The sequence below is a fragment of the Dasypus novemcinctus genome, chromosome 25 (genome assembly GCF_030445035.2).
Source record: "Dasypus novemcinctus isolate mDasNov1 chromosome 25, mDasNov1.1.hap2, whole genome shotgun sequence".
NCBI classification, from domain to species: Eukaryota; Metazoa; Chordata; class Mammalia; order Cingulata; family Dasypodidae; genus Dasypus; species Dasypus novemcinctus.
Window position 1 is genome coordinate 37,355,898 of NC_080697.1, and position 21,320 is coordinate 37,377,217.

Here is a 21,320-nt window from a genome sequence, read left to right on the forward strand (position 1 = left end):
CAAGGGCAAATACCTCTAATCTGCTCTCTATTTAACTTCTTCTGCATGATGAAAATCAAGCTCTCCTAATTATTTTGAATCTGATCATATGAAAAGTGTATTTCTTCTTGGAAAGGTCTGAACTGTCTGAAACCCTAAGTATAAGTTAGTTAATTTGTGCATGCATTTGTGAGCCTGCTAAATGCCAACATCTAGGATAACAAAGATCAAACGTACAAACACAGGTTATGACGTCAGGCGCTTAGCCAAATGGAAGAATTAGCCATGTAAACAGACGGATTAAAACACAATATGGGGAACGGATGTAGCTCAAGTGGTTGAGCACCTGCTTCCCAAGTATGAGATCCCAGGTTTGCTCCCAGTAACCCTTGGAAAAAAACCAACTGTCACTGGGGAGCGGATGTAGTTCAATGGTTGAGCACCTGCTTCCCATGTGCAAGGTCCTTGAGGTCCTGGGTTCATTCCCCGGTACCTCCTAAAAACAAATAAACAGACAAACAAAACAAATGAAAAAACTCTTATTGGGGATGTGGCTCAGTAGTTAAGCACCTGCTTCCTATGTACAAGGTCCTGGGTTCAATCCCTGGTACCTCCTAAAAAAACAAAGAAACAAAGAACTAAAACCAAAATGGGCTAGTACTGTATTCCATAGAGACAATCTGCAGTAGGGCACAGAGGGTAGAGTCACTAGCCCCGCCCTGGGGAACTGGGAAAGCATCATCAAGAGGGGACATGAGGCGTGTCTTGAAGGATGGCAAGGACATTCCAGGAAAAGGAGGGCAGTGAAAGGGCCTTCCAGGCACACAAGCCACAGAGAAGGGAGCAGGTGTGTGCCAGGGGTGGGGAGAGTGTCCCTAGAGCTGGCGAGCAAGGTGAGTCCTGAGGAACAGGGTGGGAAGACAGAAGCTGGAGAGGACGAAGGGAGAAGCTGGGTGATAAGGCCTTGGGCCACCCAAGGTGGTGGGAAATGGGCAGTTATGGGAGTTCCTTTATTAAGGCCACGGATCCATGGATTCCATCGGGATAGCAGCAGTTCAATCTCATTGAGCCACATGAAACTGCAGACTCTGTAGATAATATCAAAATGAGTTGGATATTATCAATTTGTTCTGGTTCAACCTAATAATTTCAAGGAACACTTAATAATGCTGGAGGTTGAACCTGGGCATAAAGCCTGGCAATCTGGCCATGGGGACAGAGGACAGAAACCAAGCAGTGTCCATTCATCTCCTTCCCAACAACTCACCATTTTAGGAAGATGAGACAGCTCTAGCATGTGGAAACCCGATTTTGGTTATTTATAAACACTGCCTACTTACTGTGGTTTTTGTTCCTGAACTCCCAATTCTGGATCCCCTGCAACCTAATGGAGTTTTGGAAAACTTTAGGAATCACAGAACATAAAAGTAATGAAGTGGTCATACATTTATCTCTTTAAGAGAGCGGCATACAGCTTGTTTTGTATACACCTTTCTGATCCCAGGACTTTGCACAGTGCCTGGCATGCCACCAGTTCTCACATAAATACAGAGTGGCTTGAAGAGGACGACGAGTGTACGGTAGGTGAGATTGATCTACCTGCAGCCATGTCCTCCCTGGTGGCACTTTCAGAGAGGAAGCATGCTTCCTTCTCCCAGCCCTAAATCCCTCAACCCAAGCCTTGTGTGGCTGCTTGTGCTTGGAGGGTACCTGGTTTCCCCTGGAAGGAAGGTGATTGGCATGGTTTCTTGGCAGCCTTGGCCGGGGTGCCAGCTGGCTTTGCAGGCAGAGCAGAATTCCATCTCACAAGCTTTGCACTGCACCAGCTGAGGGGTCTGCAGGCCCATTTCCTGGAGCTGGCACACGGCCTGGCAGGTGGACGCAGGGCACCAAGTCCGGCAGGGATCGAGGAGCACCTCTAGCATGGGGAAAAAGAAGAGACGATTCAAATGCTGAAGACGGAAGGACGGCGCTGCGTTTCAGGACTGAGGAATCACAATGACCCACTGCTTCATATTTTTACTGGCTAAGATAATGTCCAGACAATAGAGTGAGATGTACTTGGCCCTTAATGACTTGGAGCCTACCTTGCTCTGTGGTTGTCCCTCCAGTCCCTCCCAATTTCTTCCAGATCACTCGTGTGGGAGAATGACAGACCTTTAAATACCTTTACGGATGCTGCTGCCTTCACCCGAAATACTCCTGGCACCCTGGAGAGCCCTACTTGTTCCTGACAGCTTAGCTGAGATGCTTCCTTCCAGAAACTTTTGCCTGGCCATCTGGGCTGTTCTGCCCCCAGACACCACCGTCCTTACAGCCCTGTATTTTAAGAGGCTGTTTCCTCGTCTGCCTTCCCTTGGAGACATCTTTCTCAAGTCGGACGTGTGTTTTTAATCTTGTGTCATTATACCTGACTGAGTGTGTGGCATAATAGTAGGCACTCAGAAAATATGGCGTGTTACCGGGTGGAGAGAAAAGAGGAAAGGAAGATGGCTGAAGCATTCTTCTAATCAAAGGTTCCATCTGTCTAATATTTTCTGACCTCCCACATTGAAATCTAAGCCACCGGTTTACTACAGCATGGATTTATCACTTCAACAGCCAAGGTTTTCCTCCAACATGGAACACACATTACTAATAAATCCAATTTAATGAAATTAGGGAGATTAATTTTTTAAATGGGATACCTTGACAGTCTCATGTCTTCATTTCCAATTCTTTATAAATAATCACTCCTGAGATGTCCTTACTTGTGAGCCTGGTTATTAATTTTATTTACCCTCATGTCCAGGGTAACACCAGATTCCTCATGAAGAGGGAGTGGGTGGGAGAAGCCAACAGGAAACCACACAGAATGTTAAGTCTCTGCCACAAAGCTAACTGAGGCCAAAGGATTATGGGACAATTTTCAAAGTAGGCCACTGATTTCTAAGCTTTTCAGCAGGGTGATTCTTGGGAAGTCACTGAAGACAACTGAATTTTGCTAGGGAAACTTGGAATGCAATGAAAAGGCCTTTGCAAACGTCTCAACCGGGTGACTGGCAGCCAGGGCAGGTTCAGCTCCCCTGTGTTGAAAGCATTATTAATATTTACTGGGAATCTCCAAGATTCTGGGGCCTTCAGCGGGCCCAGGCTTCACCCAAACGCACTGCCACGGCGACCAGCAATGTAGTGACTTCATCACCAAGTGAGGACGCTCTGATTACATGCGTGTATACAAATATACAAGCATGCATGTCCTTTGTGTGTTTTTCCATATTCTCCAACTAAATGGGAAGTCAGTTCAGCCACCTGGGCACCAGCTCACATCAGGTATAACCTTAATAATGGCTTAATCATCTAATACAAGCACCAGCAAACTTTTTCGGTTAAGGGCCAGAAAGTGATTGCTTTGTCCTGTTCTCAGTTACTACTCAAGTCTGCTGTTGTAACACAAAAGCAGTCACAGAAAATATATAAAGGAATCCAAGTGGCTATGTGCTGATAAAACTTTTATATGAATGCAAGCCTCGGCTAGACTTAACCCACAGGCCATAGTTTGCCTCCTTCTGATCTAATCTAAACTCCCCCTATCCCGCCCCGTGCTTTGTAAACCAAAAGATGAATTAATCAATGGTTCAAAACCATCAGATTGGTAGGTCTGGCAGAAGATTTAGAGGGACTTGGTAAAGTCATGTCTCTCTGGAAGGGTGTCCAGGAAAACATTCTTTTCCTGATCTTCATTTTAATAATGAGAAAGTATTTGATGATATTCTTGAAAATAAGTCAATGAATACAAGTAACTCTGGTCCTTTCGGTTGATATTTATGGTATTTGCTCTTCTAAGAATGTTCCCGGTTGTCAGAGCCAAGGAGGGGGGTTTGTGTGACAAATGCAGCTGCGGCCTCTGGGGACACTTGCCCGGCCTGAGCTGGGAGAGGCTCCACACGGCACCTATCACAGAACCCTGGAGGACGCAGGGTCCCCACGGGCTAAATGGCACAGAACACAGGAAGGCAAATGCTCAGACGGTTCCTCCCGTTCTTTCCAGTCTGGGACTGTGTTTACTGCTGGCCCACCTGAGAGCCGAAATGGACAGCACCACATAGCTCTGGGACGGCTGGCCCCATTTAGAGCCTTCCCACTTCAAATTGCTCCTCCTGCACCTTCTTTGGAGCTGGGGAGCCCTTTGCAGTCTGGAAAAGAAGCAGAGCTGCTAAAGCTGTGCCCTTGTCTCTCCAAGCGTTTGACCAACATGTGCTCTCTCCACTCATCTTCCGTGCACAACAAACTGGAAGATGTTCTAGGCTACCTCGAGAAGAAAGCCTCGATCAGATGATGGAGTGGATGGCAGAGGAGACCCAGGTAATGTTTCCATGGCAACTGCTTACATTTTCTTCTGTGTAATATAGCTGTGACATGGCACCGCCTGGCCCCTTGGGGACAGATTCCCTACAGGAGAGGTAAAGGGCAAGTGTTCTGTCCACTATGGCTAGGATGAGAACCCGCCCTGTGCTGCCCCAGCATATGAAACCACATGAACACAGCTGGGCTACGGGCCTTCGACTTCTATCAATATTCTGAGTCACCATTCCCCTGCTGAATTCTGCTAGCTGTGAGTACAGGACAGGAGTAAATACATAAGAAAATCCACACCAGGCAATGCCGGAAAGTTTTTCTTCTGAGAATACATACAAACATACACAATCTATCCATGTTTAATATCCTATATAATGTACATTAAATATGTCATACCTAAAATAAATTATCTAAGAAATAGTTTATTTTCCAAAAAGGAAAACTCTATTTTCTGCAAACTAGAAGGATATGATCATTGCTCCGAGCTCCCTAATTTATGTTAATAATAGACTAATGAAGCAGGTCCCCATTGTTCTACTTATGAGAAATTTAAAGACTTTTTTTTAAAAAGGTGTTTTTGCTTTTTAACAATAGTTTTTGTTTTTCTTTTAGTTTCAGAAGCATACTGTCAAGGAAAATCATGCAGTATACTTTCACGTATTAGCTTTTATTACACTGTTGGGTTGGTGTAGGTACTGCAGGACTGAGGTAATGGGTTTGATCCTGTCGTGAGAAAAGTATAATTTTCAGGAATCCTTAGCTTTGGTTAAGGCCTTATCACTGGTACATAACATGGGCATCTTATTTCATCATCTCTTTGAATTTTACTTTCCTTAAAAAAAAAAACAATAATAAAACAAGAAGCCTTGACCATTCAGCATTTATTTGAGCAGGCACTCTTCTGGCCAGTGGGATAAATAACTGAGTGAGCCACAATTCCTGTCTCTTAGACGGCATGCTAGGCAGGAGTGGCCAACGCGTAAGCAAATGCTTGCAGCATCCCATAGCTAGTGCTCCAGTAGACAGCAGAGTGGGCTCAAGCGTATAGTAGAGTGGGACAGGACAGCCACCTCCACCTCTCTCGAAAGCCTGACCCCACAATGGGCTTTGGAGTTAGCATGGTGGGGGGAGTAGGTGCTCAGAAAGAGAACAAAATACTCTCCCATAACCCCCTCCCATGACTTCCTAATTACCAAAAGCCCCAGCTAGAAGAGAGGAGAAGTTTATATTAAAATCGAAGATGTTTTATGGGATACTCTAAGTGGTGTCAGAAGGGGCATTCTAACACTAAATGGACAGCGTGCTTGTGACTTAAATTGGTCACAGGATATTTTGTTAATCAGAAAATCATGTAACTGAGTTTTCTCCTGGGGCACCCTCAACTTACTACATTTGAAAGGGATAGAATAAATCAACATTTGCCTTCTGATCACATCTCAAAATTTGTTGATGTATTGGCCATAATATATTATATTTTAACTCTAACATTTCTAACATTTTGACACTTCATTCGGACAGATCTTTAGTCTTATTAAGTATGAATCCAATTTTTCAGGACTTTAGCCAAATGTTTTAAAGTGATAGATTTGAAAGATTTTAACCTGTCAAGTTGGCCTCAGTTTCATGCAAAAGAAAAAAAAAATCATCTTTGACTATGCCAAAGTACTGAAAAAGTAACAAGAAGTTAGGTAGAAAAATTTACTTAGCTGCATTTTTTAATTAAATTAAATGACATAGAAAGTTCCTTTTCTTGTAACCCAAACAACTGTCGGTTTATGCCAAAATTCTCTCTGGAAAAAATTTTTCAGAGAGACTGAAAGTCTCAGAAATCCAAATAAATCAATTTTAGAGCTCTACATACTTAACTTTTATACCACATGGCATTACATTTAAGGTATAAACTATTCCAAATCAAAATGACATATGCCATTTAAATAAACAAGCTCTTGAAAACAAATTTCAGTGCCATCGAAAATCCTATTTGCTATTTTTTAAGTTGGCCATACTTTATCTTCTTTTTTTTTTTCAAGTAAGCCTTGAGAGGAAACATAGCTATCTTTAGCATTTCTTTTTTTAAAAAGATCTCTGCATTCAACTAAACCAGGAGCCTCTTGATATTTTCCTGTAGTCTATTCTGCATTCCATTTCCATCTTGACAGTGTTTTTCATTTAAACATGTAATCCAGGGTTGTATCTTAATAGTGAATGCATGACAAAGTAAAAAACTTGTGCGTTTAGATTTAAGGAAAAAGCATCTAGATTTAAGGAAGGGGAAGAGAAGATTTCAGCTATTACAAACTACAGTGAAAGTTTTAGAATTCGGATACAGTGGCTTCACAGTAAAGCTTTGCACAATAAAGCATAACGGGTATCACGTGCACACTTCTATTTTTTTGCTATGTTTCACATGAGCCCAAGGCTCAGAATATATTTGAAAAGGAAGCCAAATGGAGTCAATCCAATTCTTTGAACTATCATTTAAGAGCCTGGCGTATTTCAGGGAGGAAGCAAAGATACAGGCCTCTCCTGGAAAATTCAAAATGTTTTAATGCATTGCGATGCAATCTCGAAAACAATGTTAAAGCAGCTCTGCCCACAACTGCTGGAAGACTTGTTCTCCTGGAGTTGCGTCAGGCCTGGCCCCAGCAACTACGCAGAGCAGGGCACTGTGGGAACAGTGAGGACTCAGGTCAGAGGGTCCAGTACAGAACCCTGCATACACACATACACACATACACACACCTACTGAACGTTTAGAAATCAGGCCTGGTCTGCCACCCTCTCTAGGTATCCGTTTAATCAGTTAGACAAGTTAACCATGCAGAGCTGTAAAGATTTATTGAGATAAGCAATTTGATGATTCATTAAGCAACTACTAGTTAGCCTGCACCAGTGCTGAGGCACCAATACAAATTGAAAGTGCTACGCATTTGATGTTTGCGAGGAGGATGGTGGCAATGAATATAACTACCACTCTGCCTAGCCCAGGAGTTCCTTCCACATCTTATCTTTTAAACCCAGGAGTTTAGACTTCAAATCATTAGTTCTTAACCTGGCTGGAGAATAATGCTCCATTAGGATCATATCTCTTGAAACCAACTCCCTGCCTCTTCCTACTCCCGCTGCCCTAAGCCCAAACCTCTGTAAATAAATAGCATTTTATAAATTCTTCCTGCTACCACACAGATCAGCAGCCAGGCCTGCAGATGTTGAGCTGCTCAGAGCATACATAATGCCAGCTGAATTTCAGAAGTTCAGTTTATATTCAGCCTTTTCACTCTTATTGGAACCAAATGATGTACAAACCACATCTATCAAAAGAGCTCTCCCCAAAATATCCAGATACTGTGATAAGAATTTTAACAGGCTAATATACTCGGGCACCTACCTCTTTCAAACTGTAGCTTTTTATATCTTTGCATAATTTCAGCTGCAACCATGCACTCAATCTAAGGGAAAAAAATACAAATTGTATTTAACAAGATGAGGGCTAGCATATAATGCACTGCAAATCTAAACAGAATTCAAAACATGCTGATGAACTAAGGAGGGCATATTTGAACACATTAAAAACAAACAAACAAAAACCAGCTATGTGTAAGGGCACATGCCTCATTCTCCTGTAGACGGCCCTGTTTAGGGCAGGCAGCATCAGGGCAGCTAATTGCAGTTTCTAGTCCTTCTCTGATCAAGAGCTCAACATACTGTTTCAGGCACTGAAAGAAAAATAGAGAAGTATCTGTAAACATCTTTACTTCCTCAAGGCCAAAGAGGCAGCGATGCATTTTAAAAAGTGATCAATCAAGCAAGATTGTTCCATTACAATTTTCTGTTTTCACTCTGCAGCCTATGACAACTACCAACTTAGGTTTTATTCATTCAACACGTGTTTATTGGGTACCTAGTCTGTGCCAAGCACTGTATACTTGCTAACAAAGCTAAGGCTGTGAGTTAAATCTTGGTGCAAAATCTCAGCCAATACAAAATCCAATAACCCTAACATAACAACAGGAAGAAAGGCAGTGAGGAAGGTTGGGAAATGCTATTTCTTAAACACATAGGAGACGTCATTTCATCTTTCAGATATGAAAACTAAGACACCAAAGCAGGAACGTGCTAGCTTACTCAGACAGAAAGGGCAGATACTGGATTCAAACCTAGGTTTGCTTGATGCTAAAATTTTCATGCTTTTCCCAGTGATAAAACTATGTATACTGCCCATTCGCACTCAGTGAAACCTCAATTACCTAAAAATTACTTACTTGGATGGGACAACTTCTTACCTGGCTTTACCTACTTGGGAGTGCTGCTAAAAACCTGGAAGTCATAAAAGATCATGGAGAAAACACAAAGTACAGTCAAAATAAACGATTGTGAGACCTTTCTCAGTACCAATGCACTGCAGCTTTATATCAGAAATCCAGTGTTTCCCTGAGAAGCTTATTATAAATTCCAATTTGAAGGAAAGATATGACCCACTCCAGGTATGCTCAGACTGGAACTTTGAGGAGCTCACCTAAGAATTTAAGGCCATAAGGGATTGGGTCATTCAGTGCTGGGAAAACAAGGTACAGTATCTCAACAGCAACTCCATATCAACTTTTAATATTAGCCTCAGTACAATATTTGAGATTCATAATAGTAACAATATTACAATAGCAACAAGATTATAGCAATTCATCAAGAAAAGTCCCAAAACTCTATTTCCTAAGCCTGTCCCCGCAAAAGGAGTATAATTCGTTTCATACAAGAATTCATGGTTATTTTTGATGGAAGGACTTCAGTTGAAATAGTTTCAATTCCTGTTAGTTCTGTGGTCTACAAGTGCATTAACCTCTCTCAGCCTCATGTGCTTGATACATAAATTATAGTGGTTTGACTTTTCTCACAGTACAGTTGTAAGAATTTTATGCAAGGGAAAGAGTCTAGAAGAAGACAAGGAAAACATCACCTGTTCAATATATAAGAAATAATTTGATATAAATGGAAAATTTTCAAAGTTTGAGAAAACCAGACTAAGTTATTAAAGACTTTAGATAGCTATTTCTTTTTTAAAATATGAATGAAGGCAAATTTTCAAGAAGAGCCATTTCCCCAAGTTTTTCTCAAGAAGAGTAAACAGAATGCTATGATTTCACGTGCAAATTACAATGTGGCCAACTAGAAACCCATGCCCCTGAGTTGCAGCCTGCATTTTTCAAAATCTCTTCAGATTCCAAATGACTGCAGGGGCCCTGGAGTTAGATTATTCACAGACATGGCTATATTATGGCAACCCAATGTTTATGAAAAGAGTTCCCAAAGTACTGAGTATGGATGAGCCCAGACTTGGAACTCTACTTGAGGCACAAGATGGCAGAGGTTCTGGAGATAAATGCATTAAAACAAATACACAAGCTTTCCCCAGCACAGGAAGGGCAGAGAATACCACCACGGAGGGGCAGTCAGGGTGAGCCTCCATCAGGGCTGAAACCCAGGCAGGGCAGCATCAGCTGAACTGTTCTGGGAGCTACTGCAGTGGCTTACCAGAATGGCACAGCACTGCAACAATGGCTTGTTTACAGCTGGAGGATTATTGGAATGTCCTGTTTAAAGCTGGGTGCAGCAGGAGGAGACAGACAGCCCAGAGATTTTAGGTGCTAGGAGGATTCACAGAATCCCTGTTCCACCACCTCCTAGTTGAAAGTCATGGACATGCTGCTTAATGCATTTGAGCCACAGCTTTCTTCGATGCTAAAATAAGAATGCCTATCTTGCAAGGTTTTTGTGAAGGAAATAAAGTAGATAAAACCACCTACAACAATTCCTAGTTCACAGTCTAAGGGAAATAAATAGTGAGTGTTGTTATCTGTTGTTAGTCTGTGTGACATGATTCTCATAGTTACAGATTTTTACAAAATCAAAACCTCAGCAACAACATCATTATTTTACATTTTATAATTAAGTTTGTCAAAAATGGGTCTCCAGAGGAAAGAGGGATGTCTTAAACTAATACAATGGTGAAAGTTTCACATTATTGAGCAGATTAGTATAAAATGAGAAAGCTTTATTCTCCCTAAGAAAAGACAACTATTAAAACTGGTATGAAATGTACACCCTGGGGACGTTTACAGCTCTAAACATCATTGTTCAGGAGCTTGCATATGGTAAAGAATAGTGAGTCATGTCTGGCTGAAAGCTACTGAACTGAAAATTCTATGCCATTGGAATGCATCTGCCCAATTTGCAAAGTGATTATGTTCTGGAAGTATCAATTTGTTTACTATATAAAGACAGATGAGTAGCTGAGTGCCTGATCTTGCAACCATTAAAAACAAGCTCAGTCTTTTTCCAGAATCAAAGTGGGTCATGACTCACATGCTATGTTTTTAAATCTAATAGCAAAAAGATGTCTTCAAATGAACATAAAAAATTGACATAGAGAAACCTCTGAACAAATAAATATATAGTCCACCAGCTTATAATGAGGCATTTTCCTACTATCATATGCCACTACTAATAAAAATAGCTACAGTAATCAGAATGCCTTCTAAGTACCAGGCTGTATGTTATTCATTTTACTTTTGTTAGCCTACCAAACAGATACAATAATCTTAGGAGGTATTGTTACCCCCATATTGTAGATGAGAAAACCAAGGCTCAGGGAAGTTAAGCAATTGGGCCAAAGGCACAGTTTATTAATTAGGGGATCTAGGACACAAACCTAGGTGTGCCTAACTTTAGAGCTGGTGGTGGCATGAGTTATTTTTTTTATTTTTTGACCTTCTTTCTCATCAATTATTAAAAATTTCATAAGCAATCATTCATTAAGTTTTTTTTTGTCACCTGGCAAACTTTTTCTTAGAACAAAGAATTGCATATACTTTAAACTGGTAAAATCTGAGTCAACCTAAATATATCTCCTTCATGGTCAGAATGCCAGGAATGCCTATTGTGTGCAAAAAAAGACAACCAAAATTATAAGCAGATCATTACAGTACACAGTGCTATATGCTCTATTGGAGGAAAAATACACAACAACAGGTATAGAAAAGAGAATCCCCACCTGGGCGGGTCAGGGGAGGCTTCTCAGAGATGAAAAGTTGGCCAGACAGACCAGGGCATTCCAGGGAAATGGGAATCAGCTGAACAAATCGGGAGGGGCAGTGGCATGAGCCACAGAATGTTCCAGTCATTTCATTTTCCATGTTCTCTTCCAACTCTTCATAACCCTGGTCGAAAAGATGTGGGACAAGACTGCTGGTGTGCCAGACCTAGCTCTACCGTGTCAGAAGTTTTCTTCAAAGAACAGTGGGCCAGGGAGCCACAGCTGCCTCATCTACAACTACAGCAAGAGGGAATTTTGTCTGTTTTTTTCCTTTATGGGCTGTTGGCCAAACAGCAGGGAAAACCCATGCTTAAAGGTGCCTGAGTGACTTACACTTATCATGGATCTATGATTTGAAAACATTACATGAAGACACATCCACACAACTGCAGTGGAACCCCAGTGAAGAGGGTTGAAAGAGCAGGCACCCTGAAACCACACAGAGCTGGGTTTGAATCTCCACTCCACCACTTATGATAACTGTGTGACGTGGGCAAAGCACTTCTCCAAGCCTCAGGTTCCTCATGGTCTTCACTTGGTATGAAAAGGGGATTACCCTGAAGTGATGGTGACGGGGAGACAGTGGTTCTCCAGAACGTCGCCATAGTACTCACTGCATGTTTTTCCTGGCATTTATGTACTCATCAAGAATCCATAGTCTGCCTGTGTTTCTCTTCCACTAGACTGCAAGTTCTCTGAAAGTAAGATCTAGTTATTGCTATCTTTCCATTCCCTGGCCTAACAGAGCATTGTAAATAACAATAGATCAATGATCGTGACATGGGTATGTAGGAGATACATGGAGAGATGAGCCAAATATGCACAGAATAGCCATGCACCTAAAAATACACATTCCTCTGCAAAGGAGCTGGAGGCTTGAGACAGAAGCCACACCACCTTATACCCTGAAACTGCGAGTCTGCTGAACTGGCACAGGCTGAAAGGCTGAGCCCTTCCCTGCAGAGCTGTGGTCGAGGAGGCTGGGGCCACCATGAAGCTGTTTTCTGAAAAGAGCTTCATGTGAAGCCCCTAGCAGCTCTCACTGGGTGGTCTTAGGAGCCTGGAGCAAACATCCCAGTAAGCCCCGCGGTGTACTTTCTGACAAAGATCGCTTTTTCTCAGGGTCATAGGAATGTGATTTTTATTTCCTTATTTTTTTCTTCGATAAAAAATTTATTGAAGTATGTCCTTCACACACAAAGATACATAAACAAGAAGTGTACAGTAAAAGTTATGAACTTACAAAACAAACATGCATATCATATGGGGCTCCCATACATCACCCCACCACCACCACCACCTTGCACTGCTGTGAAACACTGGTTACAAGCTATGAAAGAGCACAGTCAAAATAGTACCACTAACTATAGCCCATATCTTACAATGGATGTATTTTCCCCAAACCCAACCAATTGTTAACACCCTGTATTTGTATCATATATTTGTTACATAGTTCAAGAGGGAACCTTCTCATATTTGTTCTTTTAACCACAGTCCATTCTCCACCACAGGATTCTCTATGGTGTTCAGTCCCATGGTTTGTACAAGTCAATCAAAATGTACACTCAGTGGCTTTCATTTTCATCACAGAATTGTGCTGTCACCACCTCAGTCTATTTTGGAATTTAGTTTTCATACCCCAAAAGGAATTATCCCATACTCCTAACATTCCCTTGTTGTCCCTTAGAATTTACATAATTTCTTCTTTGCCATTGCTGTAAAAATATTACAAAAATACTGTTAACTGTTACATATAAGTTATATTACTTGTGATTTTCCCATGTATCACCACATACCCAACACTCGGTAAAATAAGAACATTCTTATATTTATACTATTAACTACAATCTTCATCCACCACTGAAATCACTGTTATACAATCCTTAGATTATTCTCTAGCAGGAATATGACTTTAATCACAAGCAAAGGAGTCTAAAATATGTGTGTTGCTTCTGTAAAAACCAACCAACCAACCAAACCAGAAAGCTTTCTCCTACAAGTCTGCCAAGTGTGGTGGAGGACAGGGGCAGGTTTCATCATCGGCTGCATTTGGATTAAGATTGGTTCTCTGCTTTTCTTATGGTTTCTGAGACTCAGTTCTCAGTTGCAGAAAAAGGAAACTTTTAACCTTGCAGGTATTATCCCTGCTGGAAGGATTAAATCTTCCCCATTCAAAGTAGGACTTCCACAAATATTAGTTCCTTTTACCCCATCCCGATACCCTTCAGTACCGCCCACCAACCTTATTCTATCCCTGGAAAGTTCTACCACCAAAAATCCTTTCAGCCCACTCTAGCCCAAGTGGAAGTGGCCAGGGCCACTCGACTGGGCACACACCAAGTGCTCCCTTGGCACTGCAGCTTTGCACGGTTATTGCCCACATGGAGTATTAATGCATGCTTTATATCCCTAAGTGCAGATAAGGCCAAGGGTAAGGATTTTTATACTTCTTTGTTACTCTCACAGGGGTTAGCAAGTGTGGCTATTGTCGATACTCAGGAAAGATGTGGGCTGATGGATTTGGTACTTAAACCTGCTTTCAAGAACATCAAGTCTGAAGTAGTCCGAGGAGAACCTGTCACTAGATGTTTGGGGTTTCCAGGGCAATTCAACCAGTAAGCACGGAGCACCTGCTTTTTGCAATACAGCATGCCAGGAGCTGTGGCAGGGCAGAGCGGTTACCATCTCGCATGAGCAATGCATGGAAACAGGCACCATGGGCTGTAAGTAAATAAGATTCAGGCAAAACACATATGCTATTTATTTGAATTTGTTACACAGGGAAGAAATGTTTAATCCCATGCAGGGGAAACTGGGAAAGGCTTTATTTAGCTGGGTCCATCCAGGCCAAGGAAACATCATGAGAAAGGCATGAAGGCTTGACAATAAATGGTGTGTTCAAGAAATAGAGTATTTGGCCCTGATGGAATATGGGAAGGATGTGGTGAGAGATGAGACTGGAAAGTAATCAGTTAGCAGTGGGGTTTTATTTATGCAGGCAATGGAAAGTCATTTAAAGTGTGTAAGGAGGAGAATTATACCATCAAAACGGTCGTTTATAAGAATGCATTCTCAGCAGTACGAGGATCAACCCAACGGTTGGTAGAGTAACCCATTAAACCATTAGCCATGAGCCATTAAAACAGTCGAGGCCAATTGTTCTCGGTCAGGGCATCCTGTCACCTACCCTGGCTTTGGGAAAACCATTGTAAGATATCACCTCAAGAGTGGGAAATTGGATGTGACCTGTAACCTGGCCTGTGGTCATCAAAATGTGGGTGTGGTGGTTAATTTCATGTGTCAACATGGCCAGGTTATGGTCCTGCTGTTCCGTCAAGTACTGGCCTGATTGTTATTAGGAGGGTGTTTCTTTGATGGGATTTACATCTATAATCAGGTGACTGCATCTACTATCAACAAAGGAGACTGCCCTCAAAATGTGGGTAACCTCATCCTATCTGGCTTAATAACCAGAACTGAGGATCTCAAAGGACAGAAGACTTTTGCCTCAATTTCAGCATTGGCTTTTGTTGGAATTTCCATCCAGCCAGCTTTGCCTGGAAAATTCTGACTAAGGACTTAAGCATCACCTTTATGGACATTTCTGGCTTGTGGCCTGCCTTATGGAGTTTAAGCCAATTCTTTTTAAGTCTCTTAATATATATATGCCTACCCTGTTGCTTCTGTTTCTCTGAAGAACCCTGACTAATTCAGGGGGCATTCCCTAGGGAGTGTTGCAAAGCAGAGTGAATGGCTTCTTCTTCTCAGAAATGCTATGTCCTGAGAACTGGGTCAGTGACCACAGTGATAGAGAGGTAGGTAGTCAGGAATAATGGGGTTTGATGACTGGCTGAACCCAGAGTGTCGGGGGCAGGGTGAGGCTGGAAGGGGAAGGTCAAGGAGGGGATGATGATGACTCAGAAATCCAGCTCTGGTGACTTGGGAGGCTCCCTGCTGACTCAGGTAGGTCTTTTGTTGTTTGTCTTTGTGCCATTCAGGAAAAATCTGATGCTGAAGTCATGCTTTCTCCCTGCCCTTTCAGAGAACAATAGACCATTTAACTTTCCTGATCTCTCCCAAGCAGTGCTGGGCTGGCTTCAAGGAAGGGAGAAGACTCTGGAGAGAATGCACCAGCCCCTGCTCAGAACAGAGCACGCTCTGCTCCCCCTCTTCTTAGGAAGCAAGCTGCAAGAGAAGCAGTGGCTGTTGGCAAGACATTCTACTTACTGAATATGAAAATCCACAGTCACAGAGAAGCAAAAATGCATATTTAACCCAACCATGCCTTCATCACAAAGACCTAGCATTTTAATCAATCCCGTATATAAAATTAAAAAAAAAGAAAAGAAAAGCAGGAGGTTTTATGCAAGAACATGTGCATGGGGGCAAGATACGCCCCGTGTGCAATGAGTCTTTCTGAGCTGCAGCTACACTGCATGTTCCACAGTTTTAAAGAAATAAGTGAGAACATAGTAAAACATTTGGCACAAAACATCCAGTCAACAAATGTCACTCCCCATCCCCTTTTATCGATAAGGTAAAGGCCTAGAGGAACCCTAAAAGTCCCAAGGCAAAAGTGAAAAGCCTTCTGGGTTTAGCCTGGGAAGAGAGTCAGAATCTGAGACGCTTGGCCTGTGTCATAAGACAACACAGACGTGGAAAATGGTCTATATCCAGAGAGCACAGAAGAGAACTTAACAGTGTTTGGCTTTACTTGGCGGTGATTTTGGCATCTGCAAACCACAGATCTCGGGTCCATCCCCAGCTCTGGAACTCGCCCAGGGCACCTCAGCTCACCCCCACCCACCAGCAGACCCCTGCAGCAGTGCTGCCCCCCCCACCTCGGAGCTCGCAGACCACAGGGGAGGACTGTGGCTTCTGGTTCCCAAAGAGGCCCACAGTCCTCAGAGCCCCTCCAGAGCCAGCAAGCAGGAGAAACAGTCAGCCTCGTGGTTTCCAAACTCTGCGCTGACAGAGTAGGCTGATTTCAAAGGCTCTACATTATTTTCGGGTTTCTGGAGACTTTCATTTGAACAAAGGGATCCTGAGTGAAAGAAGTCCTGAAAACTACTCCCTAGGATTCAATCTTTCAAGGGCAGGCTGATGCCATGTGGGTAAGAGAGAGCTCTGTTTCCTCTGAAATCTACTGATTTTTTAGACACCTCCCATAAAAAAGGTAGACACAGAGTAGTAGCAAGACCAGTAGTCATAGTAAAACAAGAACAATAAAAGGAACTTCTTACTTCTAAGTGCATTAAACCATTTGAAACCCAAGTACATAAGATCCAAGCCACAATTTTTGTTTTGAGTGCCTCCTATGTGCCAACATTTATGGGAAAACAAAACAAAATAAAATCCCTGTCCTTAAAAAGCTCATCGAGTGGAGGATATAGATAAATAAACATAATTTCAACCCATTATGACAAATACTATTAGACATTTAAGCACTGGATATAAAAAAGTATTGAAAAGCTTCAGACAGTTGAGAAATGGTTTGAGTGTAGGAGATTAAGGAAGCAGGGAGGGGTCTAAGAAGTGGAGGTAGGAAGCTGGTGTGAGTGGCTGGAAAAAGCAGGGACTGGATTATACCAAGGAATTGCCATTTAGGGGGGACCTAACTATAGAGGATATATTTCAGGTTGAGAGTAGAGATGCAATTTTGCCTCCTTCTAAGGAATATCCTGAAATTACTTCAGGAAACATCCTTACCCTTTCTTGACCAGGTGAGATTCTGCTCCCCGCCCGCTCCAGGGGTAGGTTCTGGCTGGCTTAAGCCAATCAGTGTATCGCATTTCAAAAACTACAGGAATCAGATCAGTGATGGTCATACAACCAATGAGGCTAAATAGGTACTGCCTAGAAAAAAGAACTGTCTTCTTTACCTCACAGGAGAAGTAAATATTTCCTTCTTGAGAGACAGTGTGGGGTGAGGATGTGATGACTGGAGTACCTATCACTATTTTGCTATCATGATGGGGACATTCTGGTTCTGCAAACTTCTAGAGGTTACCATATAGAGTTTGAGGATGAGGCTGGAAACAGAGGCAGAAGAACAAGATTTTCTTTATTGTTTAAGTTACATAGATTTGAGTTTCCAGCACATCCATTATGAAGCATCTTAATGGATACACAAATAAAAGCTGTGACAAAAGCACTAGATAATGACAAGTTCATGTCATCTTAAAGCTCAAAGATGCCTCAGAGATGGCGTAGTCCAACTTTCATTTCCTAGATGAGGAAATGAAGAGATGACAGGGAAGATTAAAGGGTTTACCCAAAGTTGGCTAAATATTTAATAGCAGAGCCAAGCGATTTGTGGTCTAGTGTTCTTTCTACCATAACAGACTTCCTGTATAATGTCTAAAACTCGGGCTATTAATGCAAACAATACCATGCAGAAAAGCTGGTCTCATTGGGAACTGTGTGCACTCCCTGGAATCCAACCTTCCTGCTTCCTGTGTTGTTCTGGTCTGACCTAGGAAGTCTTTGATTTGAAGTAGACCTAGAGGGAAGTGGACTTGGCCCAGTGGTTAGAGCGTCCGCCTACCACATGGGAGGTCCGCGGTTCAAACCCCAGGCCACCTTGACCCGTGTGCAGCTGGCCCACGCGCAGTGCTGATGCACGCAAGGAGTGCCCTGCTATGCAGGGTTGTCCCCCACGTAGGGGAGCCCCATGCGCAAGGAGTGCACCCCAGAAGGAGAGCTTCCCAGCAGGAAAAAAGTGCGGTCTGCCCAAGAATGGCACCACACACGCAGAGAGCTGACACAAGTTGACTCAACAAAAAGTAACACAGATTCCCATGCCGCTGACAACAACAGAAGCAGACAAAGAAGACGACACAGAAAATAGACACAAAGAACAGACAACTGGGGCAGGGTGGGGGGGGAGAAATAAATAAAAACTAAATCTTAAAGATAAATAAATAAAGTAGACCTAGAGTTGGCCATATCAATAGATGGCAAAGGGGAAGTAGATTTGAGGATAGAAGCAGTCACAGAAGAAGACACAGCGAATGGACACAGAGAGCAGACAACTGGGTGGGTGGGGGGGGGGAGAATAAATAAAAAATAAATCTTAAAAATAAATAAATAAAGTAGACCTAGAGTTGGCCATATCAATAGATGGCAAAGGGGAAGTAGATTTGGCTCAGCTGATAGAGCATCCACCTACCACATTCAAACCTAGGGCCTCCTAACCTGTGTAGTGAGCTGGCGCATGTGCAGTGCTCATGCGTGCAAGGAGTGCCATGTCACCCAGGGGTGTCCCCCACATAGGGGAGCCCCACGCACAAGGAACGCAACCCATAAAGAGAGCTGCCCTGTGTGAAAAAAGCGCAGACTGCCCAGGAGTGGCGCCGCACACACCAAGAGCTGACGCAGCAAGGTGACGCAACAAAAGAGACACAGATTCCCAGTGCCGCTGACAAGAATGCAAGCGGACACAGAACATACAGCAAATGGACTCAGAGAGCAGACAATGGGGGGGGGGGAAGGGGAGATAAATAAAAAATAAATCTTTAAAAAAAAAGATGGCAAAGCACATTGCTCTTCTGTCTCTGTATATCACCACCCCTTGCTCCACCTCTACAGTTGCCTTTTCGCCATCTAGTCCCTGCCATTTATTTCGCCATCATAGGAGCTAGTCAAAACCCTAGCAAAAGCCTTCCAAATCTGATCCCATCCTGTCTTGATAACACCTTCTTTTGTTTGCCTCCACTGGGGTGGCATAATTTGTCCGTGCATTTTTCCAAATGACCCCAAAAGCCTTCCTTTATACTGGAAAATTAATTGCTCCCTTCTCTGTGCTGTCACATAGCTTTGTCTATGCTGCAAATACAATACTCACTACCCCAAATGGTAGTTACCCATCTACGTCTCTCTTCCTGATCATAAGAGCAGGGATCATAATCTTAGCTTTGTTTCCAGGGCCCCTGGCACAAGGAGATGCTCAGTAAGGGTTAGAAGGTTAAAGTTAATAAACATCCACTCTGCACAGATAATACAAAGCTGACAGGGATATAAAGATGTCTAAATTAAGGGCCATCACCTAAATCCACTTAATTTCTAGGAGAGGAAATAAAGCTAAAATAAATAATCCAATATCTTGAGTCTAAGTAGCAGTACCACAGCATAACAGTTGAGTGGCCTTGGCAATGGATAAGAAAGAGGGAAATGATATTTGCATTACTTATTCACCAGGCCTGCTACTGCTCAATACTTTATATACATTTCTCATTTAATTTGCTCATGAGGTTGACTGTCTTTTAGAAATGAGGAAATTAAGGCCGGAAGAAATCAAGCAGCTTGCTTAAAATCCCACAATAGGAGGGAGAACAAAGACCTGTATATAAATTCCACTGCTTGTGTTCAGTAACATACCTAACTAACCAACCATTCCTACCTTTCTACTTTTTCTTTTTTTTTTTTTAATTTTTTTATTTTTTATTGACTTTGTAATAATATTACATTAAAAATATATATGTGAGGTCCCATTCAACCCCATCCCCCCACCCCCCCTCTCCCCCCCCCCAACAACACTCGTTCCCATCATCATGACACATCCATTGGATTTTGTAAGTACATCTTTGGGCACCTCTGCACCTCATATACATTGGTTCACATCATAGCCCATACTCTCCTCCATTCCATCCAGTGGGCCCTGTGAGGATTTACAATGTCCGGTGATTGCCTCTGAAGTAACATCCAGGGCAGCTCCATGTCCCAAAGACACCTCCACCTCTCATCTCTTCCTGCCTTTCCCCATACCCTTCGTCCACTATGTCCACTTTTCCCATTCCAATGCCACCTCTTCTATGTGGACATTGGATTGGTTGTGTCCATTGCACCTCTATGTCAAGAGGAGGCTCAGATTCCACATGGATGCTGGATGCAATCCTCCCATTTTCAGTTGTAATCACTCTAGGCTCCATGGTGTGGTGGTTGTCCTTCTTCAACTCCATCTTAGCTGAGTGTGGTAAGTCCAATAAATCAGATTGTAGGTGCTGGAGTCTGTTGAGGCTCAGGATCTGGCTATCACATTGTCAGTCCAGAGATTCAAATCCCCTAAATATATCTTAAACCCCAACATTAACTGCACCTCCAGCACATTGGCATGAAAGTCTTATGAAGGGAGATCCCATCTGAGTCCAGATTCATCACACATAAACACCATTTCCAAAGAGGGGCCATCTGCCCTGGTAGTTAACCCCATCGGCCATGACCATAACTCCCGTGGGTCTCTTTAGCCCTCAAAGGAACCAATATCTGGGGGTTGTATCTGCTTTATCTGTCTCTCTGACTCTGCTCAGTTGTGCATGGGGGCAAACCTTCTGCCAGCCTCCAGACTCTTTTTTAGAAACTCTCTACTTTTTCTTAAACTGCAAAAAACCGCTTTTATTAGAATTATACCTATGATTCTGTGTAGAAAAGATTTCCCCCACAGAAGCTGCATTTAGGCAAGAATTTGTCCAATTTTATTTATTTAAATTCTGTATTTAGGTTCTACTGGTAAGAACGTCTAATTGCCATGGAATAACTATTATCCAAGCTCATAGCAAAGGAAATGCATGCTTTATTTGCCTAATTTAATCGTGGCATGGTTAAAAAATAATTTTCCTGGGAAACAGACTTTGGCCCAGTGGTTAGGGCGTCCGTCTACCACATGGGAGGCCCGCGGTTCAAGCCCCGGGCCTCCTTGACCCGTGTGGAGCTGGCCCATGCGCAGTGCTGATGCGCGCAAGGAGTGCCATGCCCCACAGGGGTGTCCCCCGCGTAGGGTAGCCCCACGCGCAAGGAGTGCACCCATAGGGAGAGCCGCCCAGCGCGAAGGAGGGAGCAGCCTGCTGAGGAATGGCGCCGCCCACACTTCCCGTGCCGCTGACGACAACAGAAGCGGACAAAGAAACAAGACACAGCA

General features: G+C 42.9%; 1 protein-coding gene across 3 annotated transcripts in view; it reads right to left on the reverse strand.

Annotated features, from left to right (window-relative positions):
• The window catches only part of RNF144A (ring finger protein 144A), a 141,505-nt gene that overhangs the window by 25,688 nt on the left and 94,497 nt on the right, over positions 1–21,320 (reverse strand). For all 3 annotated transcript variants that reach the window (XM_004448259.5, XM_004448262.4, XM_004448260.5), the window contains 3 exons: positions 7,929–8,033; positions 7,706–7,766; positions 1,690–1,897 (listed from right to left, as the gene is read on the reverse strand). In XM_004448259.5, coding sequence (XP_004448316.1) covers positions 1,690–1,897; positions 7,706–7,766; positions 7,929–8,033 — 374 coding nt within the window. The remainder of the gene's footprint in view (positions 1–1,689; positions 1,898–7,705; positions 7,767–7,928; positions 8,034–21,320) is intronic.